General features: G+C 39.0%; 1 protein-coding gene across 14 annotated transcripts in view; it reads right to left on the bottom strand.

Moving 5' to 3' along the window:
* SLTM (SAFB like transcription modulator) overlaps positions 1-19,074 on the bottom strand; it is a 59,401-nt gene extending 40,327 nt beyond the window's left edge. For 4 of the 14 annotated variants that reach the window (XM_036440518.2, XM_036440545.2, XM_036440536.2 and 1 more), the window contains exons 1-3: positions 18,692-19,074; positions 17,605-17,692; positions 5,204-5,289 (exon numbers count right to left, since the gene is read on the bottom strand). In XM_036440518.2, the coding sequence (XP_036296411.1) occupies positions 5,204-5,289; positions 17,605-17,692; positions 18,692-18,853 (336 nt within the window). In that variant the 5' untranslated portion in view covers positions 18,854-19,074. Of the gene's footprint in view, positions 1-867; positions 1,066-5,203; positions 5,290-17,604; positions 17,693-18,691 lie in introns of all 14 variants that reach the window. The other 10 variants (XM_036440527.2, XM_036440556.2, XM_036440572.2 and 7 more) reach the window with 7 other exon arrangements.
* Between the last annotated feature and the right edge of the window lie 852 nt (positions 19,075-19,926).

The raw sequence follows: 19,926 nt of genomic DNA, 5'->3' as shown, positions 1-19,926 counted from the left end.
GTTTGCCAACCACTGACTTAAGACCTACTACTAGCTCTAGCACACTTCAAAACAAAACAAATGGTCTGTTTCATTCAAGAAAAATATTTTTAAAATTGTATGCTTTTAAATTATACTTTTATAAGTAACCTCCCCATCTTTGATAATACATAAGGAAATGCAAATTAATATATTTTATCTACTAAAGTAGCAAAAAATAAAATGATCTTCAGGTAATGGTGGCAAGGTCGGAGCAAAATTAGTACACTCATTTACAGTTGGGTAAAAAACAACTTAAATGTCCCAAATTAAGGGATTGGCTATTAGACACATAGAAAACAGTTTAATAAATTATGATATAAAACACAGATTAGAAAGTCCTTATGTGGAAATATTATATATAATAAATACCAATTATTTAGGACATTATATAGAACAAATAACTACTAAGTAAAATATATACATGTGTTGAAAATAAGTAAAATTAAAGAGATCTTTTAAGGCAGGATTCTGGGTGATTTATAAATAACTTTAAAAATGTATTTTTTGAAAATTCTGAGATTTCCACATTGAATTAGAAAAACAAAAAACAAAAAAAAAACCTTATTATTTAGTACTTAAATCATCTGAGTCATGTTTTAAAAAAACTGGCTAGCTAAAACCGGTTTGGCTCAGTGGTAGAGCGTAGGTCTGCGGACTGAAAGGTCCCAGGTTCGATTCTGGTCAGGGGCATGTACGTTGGTTGCGGGCACATCCCCGGTAGGGGGTGTGCAAGAGGCAGCTGGTCGGTGTTTCTCTCTCATCGATGTTTCTGGCTCTCTATCCCTCTCCCTTCCTCTCTGTAAAAAAATCAATAAAACATATTAAAAAAAACAACTGGCTAAAGACCTGACTTTCGATGTCCTCTTTCTCTATATCTTCAATTGCTTCTGCCTCTATTAATTCACGAGTTTTCTTGTTTTCTTCTTTGAAAAGTAACTCCTTCAAATGCACAGTCTCCTCTTCATTTTCACCAAACTCTTCAGCATCCTTTAGTTCATCATTTCCATCTTGTTCATGTGCCTCTTGATTCTCCAATTCACAGTCCTTTTAATGGTAAGAAAATTTAGTACAACTAGAGGCAAAGTAGTTTAGGCTAGCCACCGAATGTTTTTGGTAATTGATATAGCTACATGTTTTAAATTTTACCTTAAGTTGACATTACTTCCAAAGTCAAAGTTCATTCATTTTACCTTATACATTAACTATGTTTTTAAAAATAGGGGGTGGGGAGGAGGGAGTCTAATATCAAAGTCATTCCAAAGTCAGAATCACATTCTGAGTTCTCAAATCTCTTATAGGGAACTACACATAAATTGGATTGCTACTAGAGATGCTCTCAAATTCCAGTTACTTAATATTTACCAACTCACATCCTAGGGTTTTTGGAGAAAATATGGTTTCAAACAAAAAACTTGGCCCTGACCGGTTTGGCTCAGTGGATAGTGTCGGCCTGGGGACTGAAGGGTCCCAGGTTCAATTCCGGTCAAGGGCATATACCTTGGTTGTGGGCACATACTCAATAGGGAGTGTACAGGAGGCAACTGATCAAAGTTTTTCTCTCATCAATATTTCTGGCTCTCTATCCCTTTCCATTCCTCTATAAAAAAAATCAACAATATATATATATATATATATATATATATATATATATATATATATATATATATATATATATATTTAAAAGAAATGACTTGATTTCTTCAGGTGCTACCGTTTAGTTTAACTTCAAAGACCCTGTAAATCATATACTATACCTAATGTTTATTTCTAATTAATAAGGAATCTCAACTGTTAAACAAATATCTGTTCTTGAAAAACATTCAAATGATTAATTAACTTAATGTATTTGTCTTGAAATCTATCACTATGCCACAATGCTAATTAGGCAGGGAAATTCTGGCTGGGATTATCTCTGAGGCTATGTCTATTGTCTTTCAAAGTTTATAGGTACAAACAAAGAAAAGCCACCATCTGTTTAGTTTCCTCTTTAACTGCAGAAAAAGAGTTGAAAGCAGTGAACATTCCTTCCTCCTTTCCTATTCTTACAGAAACCTAGCAGATTTAAGAAAAGGTTTCTGGGTTAAAGAAGAAAATGGCAGGGGCATGACTATTAATCATTCATAACTAAACTACAATGAGGGAACAGAAATTTCTGAGAGGCGCAGGCAAAAAGAAATATGATTGTTTCGGGATGTGGAGTTCTTAGGGAACAGGGAATTTCCAGGACATGCTTTGATCAACCTTGCCACATTATGAGTGGAGGAACATTGGAGACTGAAAGCAAAATAAGCGATTATGAGATAATATAAAAATAAGTGCAAATAAATAAAAAGCAAGGTGAGTCACTGAGGGAGCGTCAACTATTTTAAAGTGCCAACTTTGATCAATCTCCTCACTTAAAAATGGAAGCAATGCCTGCATTACTCATATATCTAGGCAATAGGTGATACTGACCCACCACTACTACAAATTCCAAAATGACCAACTCTGGAAGAAAAATAAAGTATATCACCTTAATTTCTACCAAATACATCATATATTCTGATACTTCCAAAGTGAAAAGGAAATATAAAAAGGAAACTGAACATATATTTAAATAGAATTGATTTTGTTTTGTTTTTTTTAAAAGGGGGGGGGGGGCTCACTCTTTTGGCTCTGAGCTGGTTTGGCTCAGTGGATAGAGAATTGGCCTGTACTGAAGGGTCCTGGGTTCGATTCTGATTAAGGGCACATGCCTGGGTTGTGGGCTCCATACCCAGTAGGGGCATGCAAGAGGCAGCCAATCAAAGATTCTCTTTCATCATTGATGTTTCTATCTTTCTTTCCCTCTCCCTTCCTCTCTGAAATCAATTAAAAAAATATATATATATATATTTTTTTTTTCTTTTTTAAAGCTCTTTTGTTCTGACATTATAACCAGATTCATTTAATAAAAACATGAAGGTATCCTTTGCAGCACATATAGAAACAATACTATTATGCTGAATAGAAGTATGTACCTCCTTGCAACATTTCAAATGACTATAAGTTATCTATGAACTGAAGAACTGAAAGTTGGACTTTTAAAAATTAAGAGGTTTTTTACTCAGTCATATGTTCTTCCATTTTATGGATATTTTTTGCTTATGAATATAGTCACTAGTGAAGACAACCTGAGAAAATAAGAACAAGGGCACAAACCTAAAGGAAGACATACCAAATGAAAACAATAGAGACACTAAAGAGCTCTTAAAGGGCTCAAAGAAAAGGTAATTACAGGCACTTGATCTTCCATTTTCATGGAGCCCTGGGCAAATATTGCCTAAAATTATCTAATTTCAGGGTTAACTCCTCAACAAAACAATTTTTTTTTTCTTTCTGTGACTGCTCATAAAAGTGCAAGGTACAAAGTGTGAGGTGTGTGTGGTCTGTGTGTACCACGGTAAAGACAAAGAACTGGATAGGAGATGGCAGGTAAATGGACATACCGTATTTTCCAGCGTATACGACGACTTTTGAAAAGGAAAAAAAAGTCAACCGAAAATGGGGGGCAAAAGACCAAAATTGCACAAAAATTACCTGCAGATCTTGACGGCAAAGTAAGTCTTTTCTTTGAAGTGGGGGGTAGTCTGATACAGCGAATATAGGCATAAACCTATGTTTTAACTGTAAAAATTAGGGGGTCGTCTTATACGCCAGAAAATACGGATAAGCATTCTTCATGGTGGGGCACACAGACTTGGGAGTAACAATATGGCCTAACCCTACACAGAAAACAAAATGTATGGAGATATGAATGTACACAATTTAGAGGAACTATGCTCAGTAAATAATTCCTGCTAATGCCACACTGCTTAGGACCTAATGATCAGTAAGTATCAAATCATGTTTCAGTCAACTGAAAACAAAACATTAACTACAATTAAAAAAACTGACACACTGCCGATTAAAATTATATACATTGTTTCCCTAGCTGGTCTATTTCAAATACATTCTTTTTAAACCAAAAAACCTGTCTTACTTATCTTTAAAGCACAAAATAAATTTCTTATTTTATATTTACCAAGTAGCAACACAACAAATTTTCTATTTTAAGGACTACATTAATGAGGTTCTGTATATTATATAAAAGCTAAATGCAGCAGGCAGATTAAAAATAAATTATTGCCCTGGCAGTATGGCTTGGTTAGAGCACCAACTTGTACACAGAAAGGCCACAGATTTGGTTCCTGATCAGGACACACATACCCAGGCTGCAGGTTCAATCCCCAATCCGGTAAGTGCTGGAGGCAACCAATCGATGTCTCACTCTCACATCGATGTTTCTTTCTCTCAACTCAATAGAAGCGTGTTCTCAGTGAGGATTAAAAAAGAGAAATATTATCACCCTGGCCGGTGTGGCTCATTTGGTTGAGCATCATCCAGTGCAGTGAAAGATCAGTGGTTCAATTCTGGTCAGGGCACATACCCAGGTTTTGAGTTCAATCCCAAAAGTGAATACAGGAGGCAACCAATCAATGTTTTTCTCTTACATTAGTGTTTCTCCCCCGCCCACCCCCAACACCTTCCCCCTCTCTCTAAAATCAATAAAACATATTTAAAGAAGAAGAAAAAAGTCCTAGCTGGTGTGGATAGAGCATTGGCCTGTGGACTAAAGGGCCCGGGTTCGAGTCTGATCAAGGGCACTTGCTTGGGGTGCGGGCTTGATCTCCAGTTCAATTCCGGTCAAGGGCACATGCCTGGGTTGCAGGCTCGATCCCCAGTGGGGAGGTGTGCAGGAGGCAACCGGTCATTGACTCTCATCACTGATGTTTCCATCTCTCTCTCCCTCTCCTTTCCTCCCTGAAATCAACAAAAATATATTTAAAATAATTAAACAGAATAAAGTAAAAAAAAAAAAAAAGATCAATATCTTTCACTGTGGTACCTTTTCAAGGAACTAACATATCAATTGTCCTATAACTGTTCTTCTGGCCCCTTTGTCTCAGATTTCTACTTAAAAACTCACACAAATATTATTTTTAGCTTTATTCTCATTTTACTATAGATAACATTATTGTATTTTTCAACTATAAGAATTAATGAGATTGACAAGATTACATAAGTCTATATTTTACCTACATACTTCAATATCGTTCAAGTAAAATGCATGAGTTCATCATGCAACATGCTAACATCTTAACCTGAGTAATTAACACTTTACCTTGACAAAAGCATCATCTTCCACAGAAGCATCTCCACTCAACTCATCTGCTTCCTGTTTTTTACCTGCGAAAGAAGGAAAATGGGCTAACAACCAATACTTTATTACTTTAAGAGTAAAAACCATCCAGAGATCTTTACCCCATAGTACTATTCTCTACTCCCAATCATCTAAGCCAATGCCAACTGCTTCAAAACTATCTGCTCAAAGCTGCCCAAACAAAAAAGCTTTAATAATATCAGGCAGTTTAGTAAAATAAACTAATCCTACATATGAACCTATCATCTTAACTGACTGGATATATCTGATACATTTTTCTTCACACCACTCTAGCTTCAATCCTTCCAGAAGCAGCAGAACCTTTTAATGAAACTCTATTTAAACTAAACCAGATGTCTGATAGCTCAGCTCAAGACTCATATCCTCCAGCAAAGCCTTCCCTATGTTCTCTTCTTCAATACGCTTTCTCTGAAATAAAATTCTCAAACTTAATCTCCACCTTACAATCCATGGGTTGATTACATATCAACTACCTTACACTCTCAAGTACATCTTGCTTCACTACTACAGAAGAAATTCCTTAATTACAGTGACTGCCCTTAGATTGATTTTGTAGTTCTCCAAATACCTACATATAAATAGTGCAGTGCACTTAATGTAATGACCAATTTAACTGATTAGGCAAGTAGACATTACTTCAGAATGAGAACTGCTAATAGCTTCCAGAGACTACAGGCCTTCCCAGGCAGCCCTCATCTTCAAAACTTTAAGCTGGTGGTAGAAACTAGAAAATGTTCTCCACACCAAAAAGCAAAAAATGTTTCTCACAGAGCCAATGCTGTTTGTTTTCATATTAGTTCACAAAACCTACTTCATAGCCCATAATGAAAAAGAAATGCTGTTAAAAACACAGCTGCTGGGACCTCAGCATTAAAAAAAAATTTTTTTAATTCATTTATTTTGAAATGTGAGTGAATATTCTTTCCCAAGGTCAACTAGTCAACCTTTCCCTTTGCCTAAAACAGGAATTGCCATGTATCTATTTTCAAGCGTCTGTGACCCAGGGTAGCCAGTCTAGCTGTGAGGTAACTATTTAAAAAAATTAGGACACTTCCTTTCCCTAGCCTCCTCACCAGCATGTCTTCCATCTGCTCCCAATTCGAATGATGATAAAAAGGGAAACAAGGTACAGGTCCTTCCAAGTATATGAACAAGATTAAAAGTGCGGATTTTCCTTTTACCCTCAGCGGTAAACGAGGGCTTGTCCCTGTCCCTGAGGATTTGTGTGGAAAAAGAAAGTGTGGAGCTCAATGTTCCATTCCTATTTGGAATGCTGATGTTTGTAGTTTAGGGAAAATATAAATTAGAAATTACTACAAGGGTAATGACTAAAAAAGCCTATTCATCAGAAAGTCTTTTTAATCTATTTAAAAAATTAAATAAAGATGTTTCTTCCCCAAAAACAAAAGAAAGGAGAGAAACAGTATAGGAGAGAAAGAGTGCATTAAATCCCATCACATTTAGAGAGAGGAAGTTCCAAATAAAGAAAACCTTAAAGATGTTATTTTGTAGGAGAAATAAGCTTTTTAGTAATATAGGAAGAGTGAAGAAAAGTTCTCTGGGGGGGAAAATAAATGGAAATTATACTTCAAAAAAAATAATAAAGGTATTAGAACCTTTCTCTACCCGCTCGCACCCCAACACACACCATCACATAATCTATAGAACAGGGCTTTGGGGGGACTCCTTCAGATCATTTGCAAATACTATTTACTCCTTACAATAATAAACTACAATTTGCAAAGCACTTTAAAAAGTTCAATTGAGACCTAGCTGCTTTGGCTCAGCCTGTGGACTGGAGTCCCAGGTTCAATTCTGGTCAAGGGCATCAATAAAAATATGTATATATATTTTTTTTTAATTGATTTTTTACAGAGAGGAAAGGAGAGAGACAGAAAGCTAGAAATGTCGATGAGAGAAAAACATCAACCAGCTGCCTCTTGCACACCCCCCACTGGGGATGTGCCCGCAACCAAGGTACATGCCCTTGACCGGAATCGAACCTGGGACCTTTTAGTCCGCAGACCGACGCTCTACCACTGAGCCAAACTGGTTTCGGCTATGTATATATTTTTAAAGTTCAATTGCTTTTTCCAAGCACCCTATGGGCAAGTATTCACAATTATACAAAAGAGAAAATGGGCCTGAGAAGTTCAGTAGCTTGCCCAAAGCTAATAAGTGGCATTCTCAGCACTGGGAGCCAAAGCTTCTCATTTCCAGTCCTAAATTCTTTCCACTACATCTTACTATGACCTACTTAAAAGGCATTATTCTAGTAAGGAGTGGTTAATTAGCTCAATTTAAAGATATTATCTTTGAAATGGCAGCTCTCAGCAAGACAAACTACATATATGATGCACACTCCATGGTGAATTTCACTTGCTTTAGTTTAAAGGAAAATCAAATTATGCTACAACAAAAACACCAGCAGCAGTCACTACCTCTGCTTAAGGTGGCTTCCTCAGTCTAGGCACTAGGATAAATGCTATATACACATTATTTTATCCTCAAAAATACTCTGAAACTATATCCCAATTTTACAAAAGAGGCAACTAATGCTAAAAAGTTAATCAGATAAAAAACTAGTAAAGGCAGTGCTCCGATTTAAATCTAGCCCTCAAGCCCAGACGGTTTGGCTCAGTCAATAGAGCGTGGCCTGCGGACTTGAGGATCCCAGATTCAATTCCAGTCAAGGGCACATGCCCTAGTTGAGGGGCTCCATCCCCAAAGGGATCATGCAGGAGGCAGCCAATCAATGATTCTCTCTCATCATTCATGTTTCTGTCTCCCTCTCCCTTCCTCTCTGAAATCAATAAAAATATATTTAAAAATAAATAAACCTAGCCCTTAAAACCCACAAAACATTAGATCTTTAAGTAACTACAGTATGCCAGTTGTTAAAATATTATCTTTTAATATACATAGAGGTCCCATAAGCCACATCTATAAAATTTTTAAATGCAAGACTCACCGAGATTACTAACTTGCCCCATGACAAACAATAAGAGGCGGAGGTACACAAAAAGATCCAACTTCACTAGCCCTTACTGTTTCAACAGTTGAACCACAGGAATGCACTGGACATCTAATGTGTCCTCAGCTTGCAAACATAAAAGTCACGAGGACAAGATTTTCAGCATACAGTGACGAGACTGTGGCTATAACCTGATAGGACATTGAAGCTACTATAAGGGTACATAGTGTTTTTTAAAAATTGCAATTTTACCCTCTAGTTATGACTGCTTTCATAAATCTTTAACTGTGGGTTTGTTTTACACATGTTGAGTTAGAAACTATATTATAACTACTTCCTTTATGAAAAAGTAGCACTTCCCCCCAAAACAAACAAACAAACTACTATTTTAAAAAGCTAGGACATTCACCATCCAACTCAGACCCTAGCACAATGCTATTGGAATATATAATGAGCATATACTCAAGCATTCTGTATCTCCTGACTGGTAATGGAGTTAAGGCCTGAGTGGATGCTAGTAGCAAACAAGGGCTGGGTTTCAGTTCAGCCTCAACAGAACGAAGAGGTGACATGCCAGTCACACCAGCACGGTGCGCAGACCCTCCTGTCAGTAAGGACTGCACAAAGCACCTCTCTAGAGTCCTCTCTCTTACAATGTCACAGACGAGAACTGAAAAGAAAGCCCAAGTCTCCCTTAAGTTCCAACAAGCAACACCATGTGAATAACCATTTTTATCCCTATCTCCCATTGAAGCTTACGCTATCAAAGCTTTTATGGCAACCTAACCAAATAATCTTTGTCCTCCAAGGAACCTGTCATGTGCCACAAAAACGTGAACTGGTCCAAAAGACAGTAGCATGACTGGGAGGAGGGAGTTAACTGAAAATTTCACGTAGGCTGAAGCCTAACTTTAAGGTTCAAGGAACAAAACTAGAAAACAAAATTGAGCAATCTAGATAAGCCAAGGGGAAAAAAAAAAAAAAAGGAAGCAAATGAACTTATCACACCTTATTACAGCAGTAACATTTAGGTATTTTGAAATTATATATAATACACTGCAATGTTTTTTGTGTGATTCTAGAGACTAAAATAAGATGGCAAAGTAAAAATATATATACCAAAAAAAGAATGGAACTAGAAACATTCCATTTATGAACATAAATTTGTATAGGTCCATAAATCCTTAAGGAAACTGTTGGGACTAGACATGTTTCAGAATAAAGAATTTTCAGGTTTTAAAAGAGTACAATGGCATATAGATATATAGATATAGATATATGTAGATATATATCATTACTTATTTAAACTTTCCCAGTGGCTTCTGAAAGTATCTCTCAATCACAGAAATATTTGTGCAATAAAATATATACATATTCACACCAAATGGGATAAATCAAGACTATAACTAGCCTCACTTTTGCCACCAACCTTAATATAAAACTCTCAGTTATCAGAGCTTTTGTATTTCAGAATTATGAAAAAAGGATTCTGGATTATAAATTGGTTTTCTCCTCCAAAGGCAAATTGGTCCTTACAAAGCTTACCATTTTTCTTTGCAAGTTCAGAAATAACTCCAAAACAAAAAGAAGAAAAAAAACACTTAATTAATAAAATTTTGCCAAGAACATGTGGCTTGAGTAACTTTCCCCCTTAAACAGTTACAGAAACTCTAAAATATAGAAAATACTTAGTCATAAAATTTCATTTGGGAGAAGTGGGAGAAGATTTAGGGTTTAAGCCAAACTGAGTAATATTTAAATGTTTCCAGGAACAACCTCTCCCAACTGCAAGCAGTATCTTAAAATAATTATAGATTGTGCCTTGTGTTAATTGTTTACATATGTGTTTTGGCCTCTTTTATTAAACCAATATTTTACTAATGAAATCATTTTTCTAAAAGACCTTGTACATAGTCTTAAACACAGCATTCACCCAATAGCTCATTTTATTATTTTTTAATCTACAGATAATTCACATTCAATATAATAAATCTAAAAAACAAAAGTATATATTTTTAAAAATCTCTAATTTTGTCATCTAAAGATAACAGCTAAACACACACATACATAATGTATAACGTGCGCATGAGCACACAGGATATTTTAAAAGGCAACAAAAATTGTACTTTCTATTCTTATCAATAAAAAGAAAATATTACTGCTTAACAGCACTATTGCAAGAATCACATAAAGCAATGTGAAAAGTTTTTGAAAACAGTAAAGCATATAAAATAATTTGCAAACTTCCCGGCAGATATGAATGAAAATGACGCTGAATTTCAAGCTCTAGTCTAGAGTCAGTGGTTCTTAACTCTAGCTGCATGAGAATCATGTGGAAAACTTTTAGAAAACAACAAAGCACTAAAATCAAATCTCTAGGGGGTAGGAGCCTGGTATTTGTATTTTTAAAAACTCAAATGATACCATTATTAATTAACAGAAAAGGAGCAAGGGGAAGTACAAATATTAAATGCGTATAAACTGCAGCTTCCTGGCAAAGCTGTGCAAATGTCACGTCCATAATATTTGGCCTTCCCCTGCTCTAAGGATAGCTCACTTTTTCTCCGATAACAAAATGATTCTAAGGTAGAATAGACTGAGAACCATGACTGAGCATAAATAACTGAAGAGAAAAATAATAGAATGAGAAGAATATAAGAGGAAAGTTGTTTCAGATTCTCCAGACTAGAGAGAATTTAAATTTGACCTACCTTTAACAAAACAACATATATGGTGTGAACCAATTTTAGTTAAAAAGGAAAAAAAATGCTTAAACATAAACCTTTAGGACATGTACATGTACATATACAATGTTACCTATAACAAATTCATAATGGTGAATTATGAGCAATTTTCATTCTTTTGTACTTTTTCATATCATCTAATTTTTAAAAAGAAAAGCATTTCACTTTTATAATCTGGAAAATAATACTGCAAAACCAAAATGCAAACTACTATTCCAGGGTAGAAGGACTGCCACGTAAGGCTAACTCCTGGAATTGTACAATATTGAGTCTCTCTTATTGTAGAAAGTGAGAACTATAGTATAGTTGATTAAAAAAGTCAGTCAAGTCCACCATTAAACCTTAAGCCATTGCTCAACCTCTTCATTAAAGTCATTTCTGATGCCATTAACTAATGATAATGATTTCTTTATACTCTAATTCCTGGACAATTTGTACTTTATTTTACATAAAATCTTCATGAAGTCCTCTGCTCCTAATTCCGAATGCTCCTAATTCTGACTAACTTGGAAGAAGCACAATGTCTTAAAGTACTAAAAATTTTTACCTAAAAACAAAAAGAAAAAAGAAAACCCTACAAACAAAAATAAGCAAAAAATTACCTACCTTAATACACACCATATTTGATACAATAGCTTAATAAGTACAAAAGTGCATTGATGATAAATGTAATTCACCATGTACAACTGCACAAGGCAAATGTGGTTTTAATGGCTGAGGTAAAAGGGTCTGATTTCTCTAAGGCTGAACAATATTCCAGCAAATTATGAGGCTTTCCAATGCAACAAGAACTTGGTGCGGAATAAAAGAATGTAGCAATGGTTTGGCTCAATGGATAGAGCGTCGGCTTGGGGACTGAGAGGTCCCGGGTTCGATTGCGGTCAAGGGCATGTACTTTGGTTGCGGGCACATCCCCAGTAGGGGGTGTGCAAAAGGCAGCTGGTTGATGACTCTCTCTTTCATCGATGTTTCTAGCTCTCTATCTCTCTCCCTTCCTCTATGTACAAAATCAATAAAATATATTAAAAAAAAAAAAAAAAGAATGTAGCAATGATTTACATGTCCTAACAGTAACTTTACATAACAATGTGTAAGGAGAAGCCACTAGTGCTGTTAAGAGGATAGTAACAATTATTAACCTCAGCAAACAGGCTTCCCACAAAGAAATATGCAATTACAATGCACAAAGAATTTTTAAAGATTTTTTTTATTGATAGAGAGAGAAACATCGATGTGAGAGCAACAGCAATCAGCTGCTTCAGCTTGCCTCCTATGGGCCAAGGATTGAACCCGTAACCCCAGCATGTGCCCTGACTGGGAAAACACAACCCTTCAGTGCACAGAATGATGCCCAACCAACTGAACCAGCTAGGACCAAAAGTTACTTTGGAAAGCAGTTAAGAAGCTCATCAGATGGCCCCCAATCATTCATTACAGAGACTAATGTAAATAAAGACGATGTCCTTATCTTCACACAAAGCTTCTAGCCTAGTAGCTACCAAAAAATATCTGATAATTCTGTCCCCAAAGCCCTTCCCAATGTCAATTTTCATTAAATTTCCCTTAACATCCAAACTTACTGCAGTTAAAAATAAGTAAATAAAGAGGCAAGAGTTGCTGAAACCGGTTTGGCTCAGTGGTAGAGCATGGGTCTGCGGACTGAAAGGTCCCAGATTCAATTCCGGTCAAGGATATGTACATTGGTTGCGGGCACATCCCCAGTAGGATGTGTGCAGGAGGCAGCTGGTCGATGTTTCTCTCTCGTGGATGTTTCTAGCTCTCTATCTCTCTCCCTTCCTCTCTGTAAAAAATCAATAAAATATATTTAAATAAAAAAAGGGCAAGAGTTACAATACACTATGATAATGTATTATATTAAATGCATTTTATGCGGTTGATTATATTCTTATTTGGCATAAATTTTAGAAAGCTTTACATAGTACACATGTAATTATAATTACATTGCCTGTGGTGTTGTCCACACAAATTAGACATCAGATGTTCAGATAAACCTAAAACCCCAAGTTGTATTTTTTAATGGGGGGGGGGGGGTCAGATTTTATATAGCAATTTGAATCTTTTTTAAGCTTGCATGTATTGCAAAATGAATGTCAACACCAGTAAGTATTGCATAATATATATTTTTGAATAATATACTGATTAACCACATAAAATAACTTTGGCTAAAGTGTAGAAGTGACTCTAAAGATTGAAAATCCACAAGAATATGATGTGCCACTGTCAGGTGAACCAAAAGAAACTTTAAATCTATAATCTCTAAAACAAGCTAATGAGTTAGCTCTACCTGTTTAACTGCTTTCTTAACACACACCCAAATAATATGACATTAAATCTCACTGGTGAAGCTTTCTTCTAGGTTACTTATTAAAAGTTCATAGCAAAGAGAGTGTAAGACTCAAAAGGGAGACCCAGAGCATTTAAGATCTTACTCCCTGGCTCTGTCGTCAGTTTGGCTCAAATAAACTCTTACTTTAAAAAAATTACAAACTGTTTTGCCAAATTAAATATATGCTAACAGATTTTATAATGTTGGTCACAAATATGAGAACCCACTGCATTATCAACTTCATAAGTTTGTGCTTATAAAACTGCATTTTAAAAATAATGTACAATATACTAAAGAATGCAGATTCTATTTCCTCTAATCTATCCAAACATAATCATTTAAATATTATACAAAATTTTAAAAAGAAGTAGTGCTTTTTCCAGATCCATGAAGCTTCTCTCTTGCTTTCTTAACAACATTTAACTTTTATCAAAAGATTTCTTTTCCTGACAAAATATTTGTCTTGATGACATCTATATGGCTGACTTTAAGTAATTAATCTCTTTCTTTACTCTTTTCCTTTTCTAGTAATCTGTCCTAAAGGATATTTATATTAGTTGAGGGCCTATGAGTCCTTTCCTTATACCTGATTTAGCTAAACACAAAGCACTTTTCTTCTGACTCTTAGCTATATATAATTATTAAATTTCAGAACTAAAAGACCCTTACAGATATTTAAAAAAAAAAACAATTGAAGAAAAATGGTATGACCAAGATAACATTATGTTCAAGATAGATATTGCTAAGTGAAATAAGATTTGGCAAAAAGAACTTAATGCAGTAATTCAGCAATGAGACTGAAAACTTGACATCACATTAAAATAATACTTAATTTTTTGAATCCTTGGTTTTAAAAATCCATTAATCATTGATATTTAAAAGTTTCCCTATTCAAATTTGATTTCTAAAAGTTATTTTTAAACTTCTTAAATTAAAGTTGAAAATTATCTATAATAATAATAAAAGCATAATATGCTAATTAGACCGGAAGACCTTCCAGGTGACGCTGGGCTGTGAGGGAAGCCCTGGGTTCCAGGTGCCAGAAGGAAGCCAGTGCCAGTAGCAAGGGGAAGGCCTATTCTTGCACAAATTTTGTGCATCAGGCCTCTAGTCTATATAATAAAAGCCTAGGAGACCGGTTTAGCTCAATGGATAGAGCGTCGGCTTGGGGACTGAAGGGACCCGGGTTCGATTCCGGTCAGGGCCATGTGCCTTGGTTGCGGGCATATCCCCGGTGGGGGGTGTGCAGGAGGCAGCTGATCGATGACTCTCTCTCATCGATGTTTCTAGCTCTCCGTCTCTCTCCCTTCCTCTCTGTACAAAATCAATAAAATATATTAAAAAATAAAATAAAATAAAATAAAAGCCTAAGCAACCATTACAGGGGAATGACCAGAATGACTGGTCGCTATGATGCACACTGACCACAAGGGAGCAGATGCTCAACGCAGGAGCTGACCCTGGTGGTCAGTGCACTCTCACAGGGGGAGCACTGCTCAGCCAGAAGCCAGGCTCACGACTGGCCTGGCGAGTGCAGCAGCAGCGGGAGCCTCTCCTGCCTCCGAAGCCACACTAAGGAGCAGCACGCAGGCAGTGATGAGGAGCGAAGGGTCCTGGATTGCCAGAGGCCACAGGCGAGGCTGAGGAACAGCCTCACTCCCACCCCCCCAACCCCCGCACACATTTCATGCACCACACCTCTAGTTTTACTTATAAGCATCTTAATTGTGAATTAACTCAAACTAGGTTCTTTTTTTTTTTTTTTAATATATTTTATTGATCTTTTTTTACAGAGAGGAATGGAGAGGGATAGAGAGCTAGAAACATCGACCAGCTGCCTCCTGCAAACCCTCTACTGGGGTCGCTTCTTTGACTGGAATCAAACCCGGGACCCCTCAGTCCACAGACTGACACTCTATCCACTGAGCCAAATTGGTTTCGGCCAAACTAGGTTCTTAGTTCGGGATTTATATTATACTCTTTGCAACTCATAGGATTTTCAGAACAATGATAAATGGAATTCAAGGAGACAAAGGCTATTTGTTATACATGTCCCAGAATGAATCTCAGGAAGTACTCAGGAGTAGCCTGCCAGAGACAACAATGGTTGAATGTTACAACTTTAAACTAAAGACCACAAGACACCTTAACATCAAGGAGTTATGGAAAAAATAAAGTTCAAGGATCCTATAATCCATATAAAACAAAAAGTTAACATACTGATTTTAGATATATACTGAAAATCTTAAAATTTTATATTGCCGAAATTATTTCTAAGGATAAGATACTGACCAAGGGCTACACAGAGAAATTAAAAGTAGTTGAGTTCTAGTCGGTTTGGCTAAGTGAATAGAGCGTCCACCTGCAGACTGAAGGGTCCCAGGTTCAGTTCTGGTCAAGGGCATGTACCTTGGTTGCAGGCACATACTCAGTAGGGAGTGTGCAGGAGACAGCTGATCAATATTTCTCTCTCGATGTTTCTAACTCTTTATCCCTCTCCCTCTCCATTCCTCTTTGTAAAAAATCAATAAAATATATTTTTAAAAGTAGTTGAGAATGAATAAATCAAAGGAGGTTTATTTTAGATATCAAAATCAATAATCAGCTCAAATAATTTGGGGCTATGATTTTTTTTAAATATATATATATATATTTTTTTTATTGATTTTATACAGAGAGGAAGGGAGAGAGATAGAGTTAGAAACATCGATGAGAGAGAGTCATCGATCAGCTGCCTCTTGCACATCCCCTACTAGGGATATGCCCGCAACCAAGGTACATGCCCTTGACCGGAATCGAACCCGGGACCCTTCAGTCCCCAAGCCGACGCTCTATCCATTGAGCCAAACCGGTCCCGGCTGGGGCTATGATTATACATAGCATCTGTCAAACTATCACAATGTACTACCTAAATGACAAATCAAAATCATTATAAAGAAATTAGTTCCTGATGTACTTATTTCCAAATTTTTATGCTTCCTCATTTTGTAATAGCCTCTGGCTTCTCAGCAGAGGCTTCTCAGACAAGCTTCTCTGAACTAAGGGAAATGTGTATCTCTCAAAGTACTACATGGAGTCAGAGTTATATTAAAAGGCACAGATCTTCAAGATAACTATTACTCTTTTGAACTCTACTTCCGCCTCTGCCATTCCCATGCCACCCAGAAAATGCTTCTTAGTCCTTCTAAATTTCCTCTGGCACAAACAGGGGACTCTTGAAAATCTATGAAGACCCAAATAGTGAGAGGGCATCAAGATCACCCTGGTCCTAATGCCCACACAGATTTCATAAAATCAAATTTGAATATTTCCTTCTTTTCAAGGTAAATCCAGTCAATCATTTTACTCTGTTTATAATCAGTCTGGTCTATGGCAGATTGAATTCCTTAAAGCAGAAAATAAAGTTAGATTTTTAAGTTCTGTGACACACTAAGCATGGAACTTGTAGGTAGGTACCAAGATGCAGACACCCACATCATGTTCACCCTCTGCACTGTCCTTGTGGGAGGGAGGTAAAAAGTTGTAATTATGTATTCAAGTAAGAGTTCACGTCCCAGAATCTTTTAAAAGTATCTAAGTCCCGTTTATATTGTCAGAATGTTAATGTAAAACCACTTTTATCTATTCACTAAGTCACCATATCCTGGAAATATATTCTGGCCTAGTTTAAAAGCTTTAAGTCAAAATCTTTAAGATATCCATATAATTTAGAACTTTTTAAAAATCTAATTAATCATAGAATTTTCCCTATTTTGTTAGTGAGATCTTTTTGAATTTCATTGAAGATTAGATTGTATTACGTAATGGCATAAATGCAAATTAAGTTTACCAAGTCAAACAAAATACCAAACATAAAGGTTATAGAATTGTAATAGGCTAGAGAAAACAACAGCAAGGAGCCAAGGTGAAAGATTTGGTAGGAATTCCATCAATACTCTGCCAATTGTGGGGCAAGGTAGATATGTATTAAACTGTATTTTATTCTTCAGGTCTTCACAGTATAAAGGAAGAAACATTATGAAACTTGACATGGTAATTTTTTTCGGAAGCAATAAAAAACCGGTCTCACTTTTCAGGACAGAGTCAACCAAATCTTAAGGGCTACCAGTCACTCAGCGCCTGGCAACAGTAACTTTTCTTCCTTGACCCATGAAGGCAGAGTGCCAGAGGGAAATAGCAAAGAGTAGCACTATATAAACAGGGCAAGTGGCACAAGAGCAGAGGCAAGTTATATAACCGAAATATATTTTAAAATATGTTCATAACTCGTAACAACCTTTGCCTTTGGTTGGTTTCTTGTTTGCAGTATCAGTTGAAACAGTTAATTCAATATTATCTGGATCGCCTCCTTCCTCTTCAATAGCCTACATTAGAAAGAGAAGTTAATATGCTACACAATCTACCTAAACTTATTTTCTAAAAAGGAAACGAAAAAAAAAAAATCAGCATACCTCAAGCCTCAAAACATTAGAATTGCCAGTCATTTCACAAACCGGCTGCAAAAACAGCGACTGAGAGGCACTTTCAGGGGGGAATGTCATTAGGTATCAAAATCACATGGAGTTTTAAATTCCACCGAGTCGATATACTTAAATGAGTATCCTACTGAACAAAAAAGTCCAAACAATCTCAATGGCAGAAAAAAAAAAGGTTGCTTGCTGCGTTAGTAAATTACTAACTAAACGAGAACTTATTTCTCCTCGACTACAGTTCCAACGCTCACTCAAATAAACCAGGAAGACGATCAAGGGATGAAAAAAGTAGGTTATTGAGCTGATGCAAAACCTGAAATTCCAGCGGAAAACAAACCCTTTCTCTAACCCACCCATCAACTTCCACTATCGATTTCTCTCCCACCCCACTCCCCGCTTCCCCCGCCCCCCAAGATGCGGAGGGAACGGTTGGGCTCCAATAAACGGTAACTTCGCCGAAGTCACCAAAGTCACCAGTCCCCTCCGAGGTCAAGAAGTGCACGCGCTCACCATCGCTCAGGGCTGGGGACCGGGCGCCTCCCCGGGTCTCCACGACCGCCCTCGGGAGGCCGCGCCGGCGGCCGCAGCCCTCGCAGCCCGGCGAGGACGTCCCGGAGGAGGCGGCAGGGGCGCACCCGGCGGCGGCGGCGGCGGCGAATCCCGGGGCGGCTCCCAGGCAGGTCGCAGGCCTTCACCGGCGCGCGAGGGCGGGGGCGCGGCGGGAGGGTCCTCATCCGCCCCGCCAGCGCGGGCGCCGCCCGGGGACGCCTCCCCACGGCGCTGCCCCGCGAGCCCGGGCGGCGGCGTACCCGCCGGGGATGGATGGTGGCGCAAGGTGGGCTCCACAGCGCGGCCTAAGCTCCCCTCTTCCGGGACCTCGCCGGGCCTCACCTGCTTGAGTCGGGAGACGAGCACCGTCTTGACTCCGGTGATGTCCAAGTTGCGCCGCTTCAGCTCGGACTTCAGATCGATGACCCGCAGATCGGTGATCTTCTTCCCTTCAGCCTGACCCGGGGCGGGCGAGGCTGCCACCGCGCCGGTAGCGGCAGCCATCTTGGGAGAGCGGCGCGCTGCTGAGGCAGCGAGTGAGCCGCAGGGCGGCGGCGGCGGCGGCAGCAGCAGCAGCACCACCTCCTAACCCAGGCGGCGGGGCCGCGGGATCCGCGCAGGGCTGTGCACAATGAGCCGCCGCCGGCTCCGCCCCGCCCCGTCCGCCGCCTCGGCGCAACCTGCACCCGCAGCCGGCACCCGGATGACGGGCGCGCGTGCGCACTGGCGCGGGGCGGCGAGTCGGCGCCCGCCCGGCTCCGCCTCGCCGGCCGCGGCCACCTGGGCGGGACGTCCCTTTGCGTGAGTGGGGACGTCGGGCCGGTCCGACCGCACCTACGCCCGCCTCGCCGCGGCTCCCCCGCAGCTGCCTCAGCCATTATCTGGCAGCGGCTCCGATCTTGAGCAACAGCAGTGAGTGAGGCGCTGCGCGGCGTAGATAGTTCGCGCGTTACTTCACACAGACCCGGGGGCGTGTGCGCGCTCAGTCTCCTCCAGGGAGATAGACTTTATCAGTTCCGCTGAATGACGGGGAAAATGTGCCCCGGCCGGTTGCTCGGTGGTCAGAGAGTCCGTCCCCCAGGGGACGAACCCACGGGTGGCGCATTCGAGTCCTGCCTGATCTAGAGCACGTAGGATCCCAGGGCGCGTGGGGGAGGCAACTAACCAAGCCACCATGTGTCACTCTCACGTCGGATGCTTCGCTCTCTCCCTCTTCTTCTTCCCTCTCCCCTCTCTCTCTCTCCTTTCTCTTCTCTCCCACCCGCTTCCACTCTTTCTAAAAAAAAAAATGTGGCTTGTGTGCACTAGTGAACTAGCCTCCCCAGTTCCAAAAGGCTGAAAAGAAACCTTAGGGTGGTTATATATAATAATAAAAGCTTAATATGCAAATAGACCTAAGGGTATGACCACTCTGTGACACGCACTGGTACCAGGCCAGCCAACCAGTTAAGGCATGTATATGAGGTTGGTCACGGCCATGGCCCAATGATGGACCTGCAGAGGGAGGCCCAGGCCACTGGCCAGCAGGGTTATCAATGGGGGGGGGGGGGGGGTGAGGGGAGAGGAGGGCTGGCAGC

The sequence above is a fragment of the Pipistrellus kuhlii genome, unplaced genomic scaffold, assembly GCF_014108245.1.
Source record: "Pipistrellus kuhlii isolate mPipKuh1 unplaced genomic scaffold, mPipKuh1.p scaffold_m20_p_1, whole genome shotgun sequence".
NCBI lineage: Eukaryota > Metazoa > Chordata > Mammalia > Chiroptera > Vespertilionidae > Pipistrellus > Pipistrellus kuhlii.
This window is presented reverse-complemented; position numbering and strand designations above follow the sequence as displayed.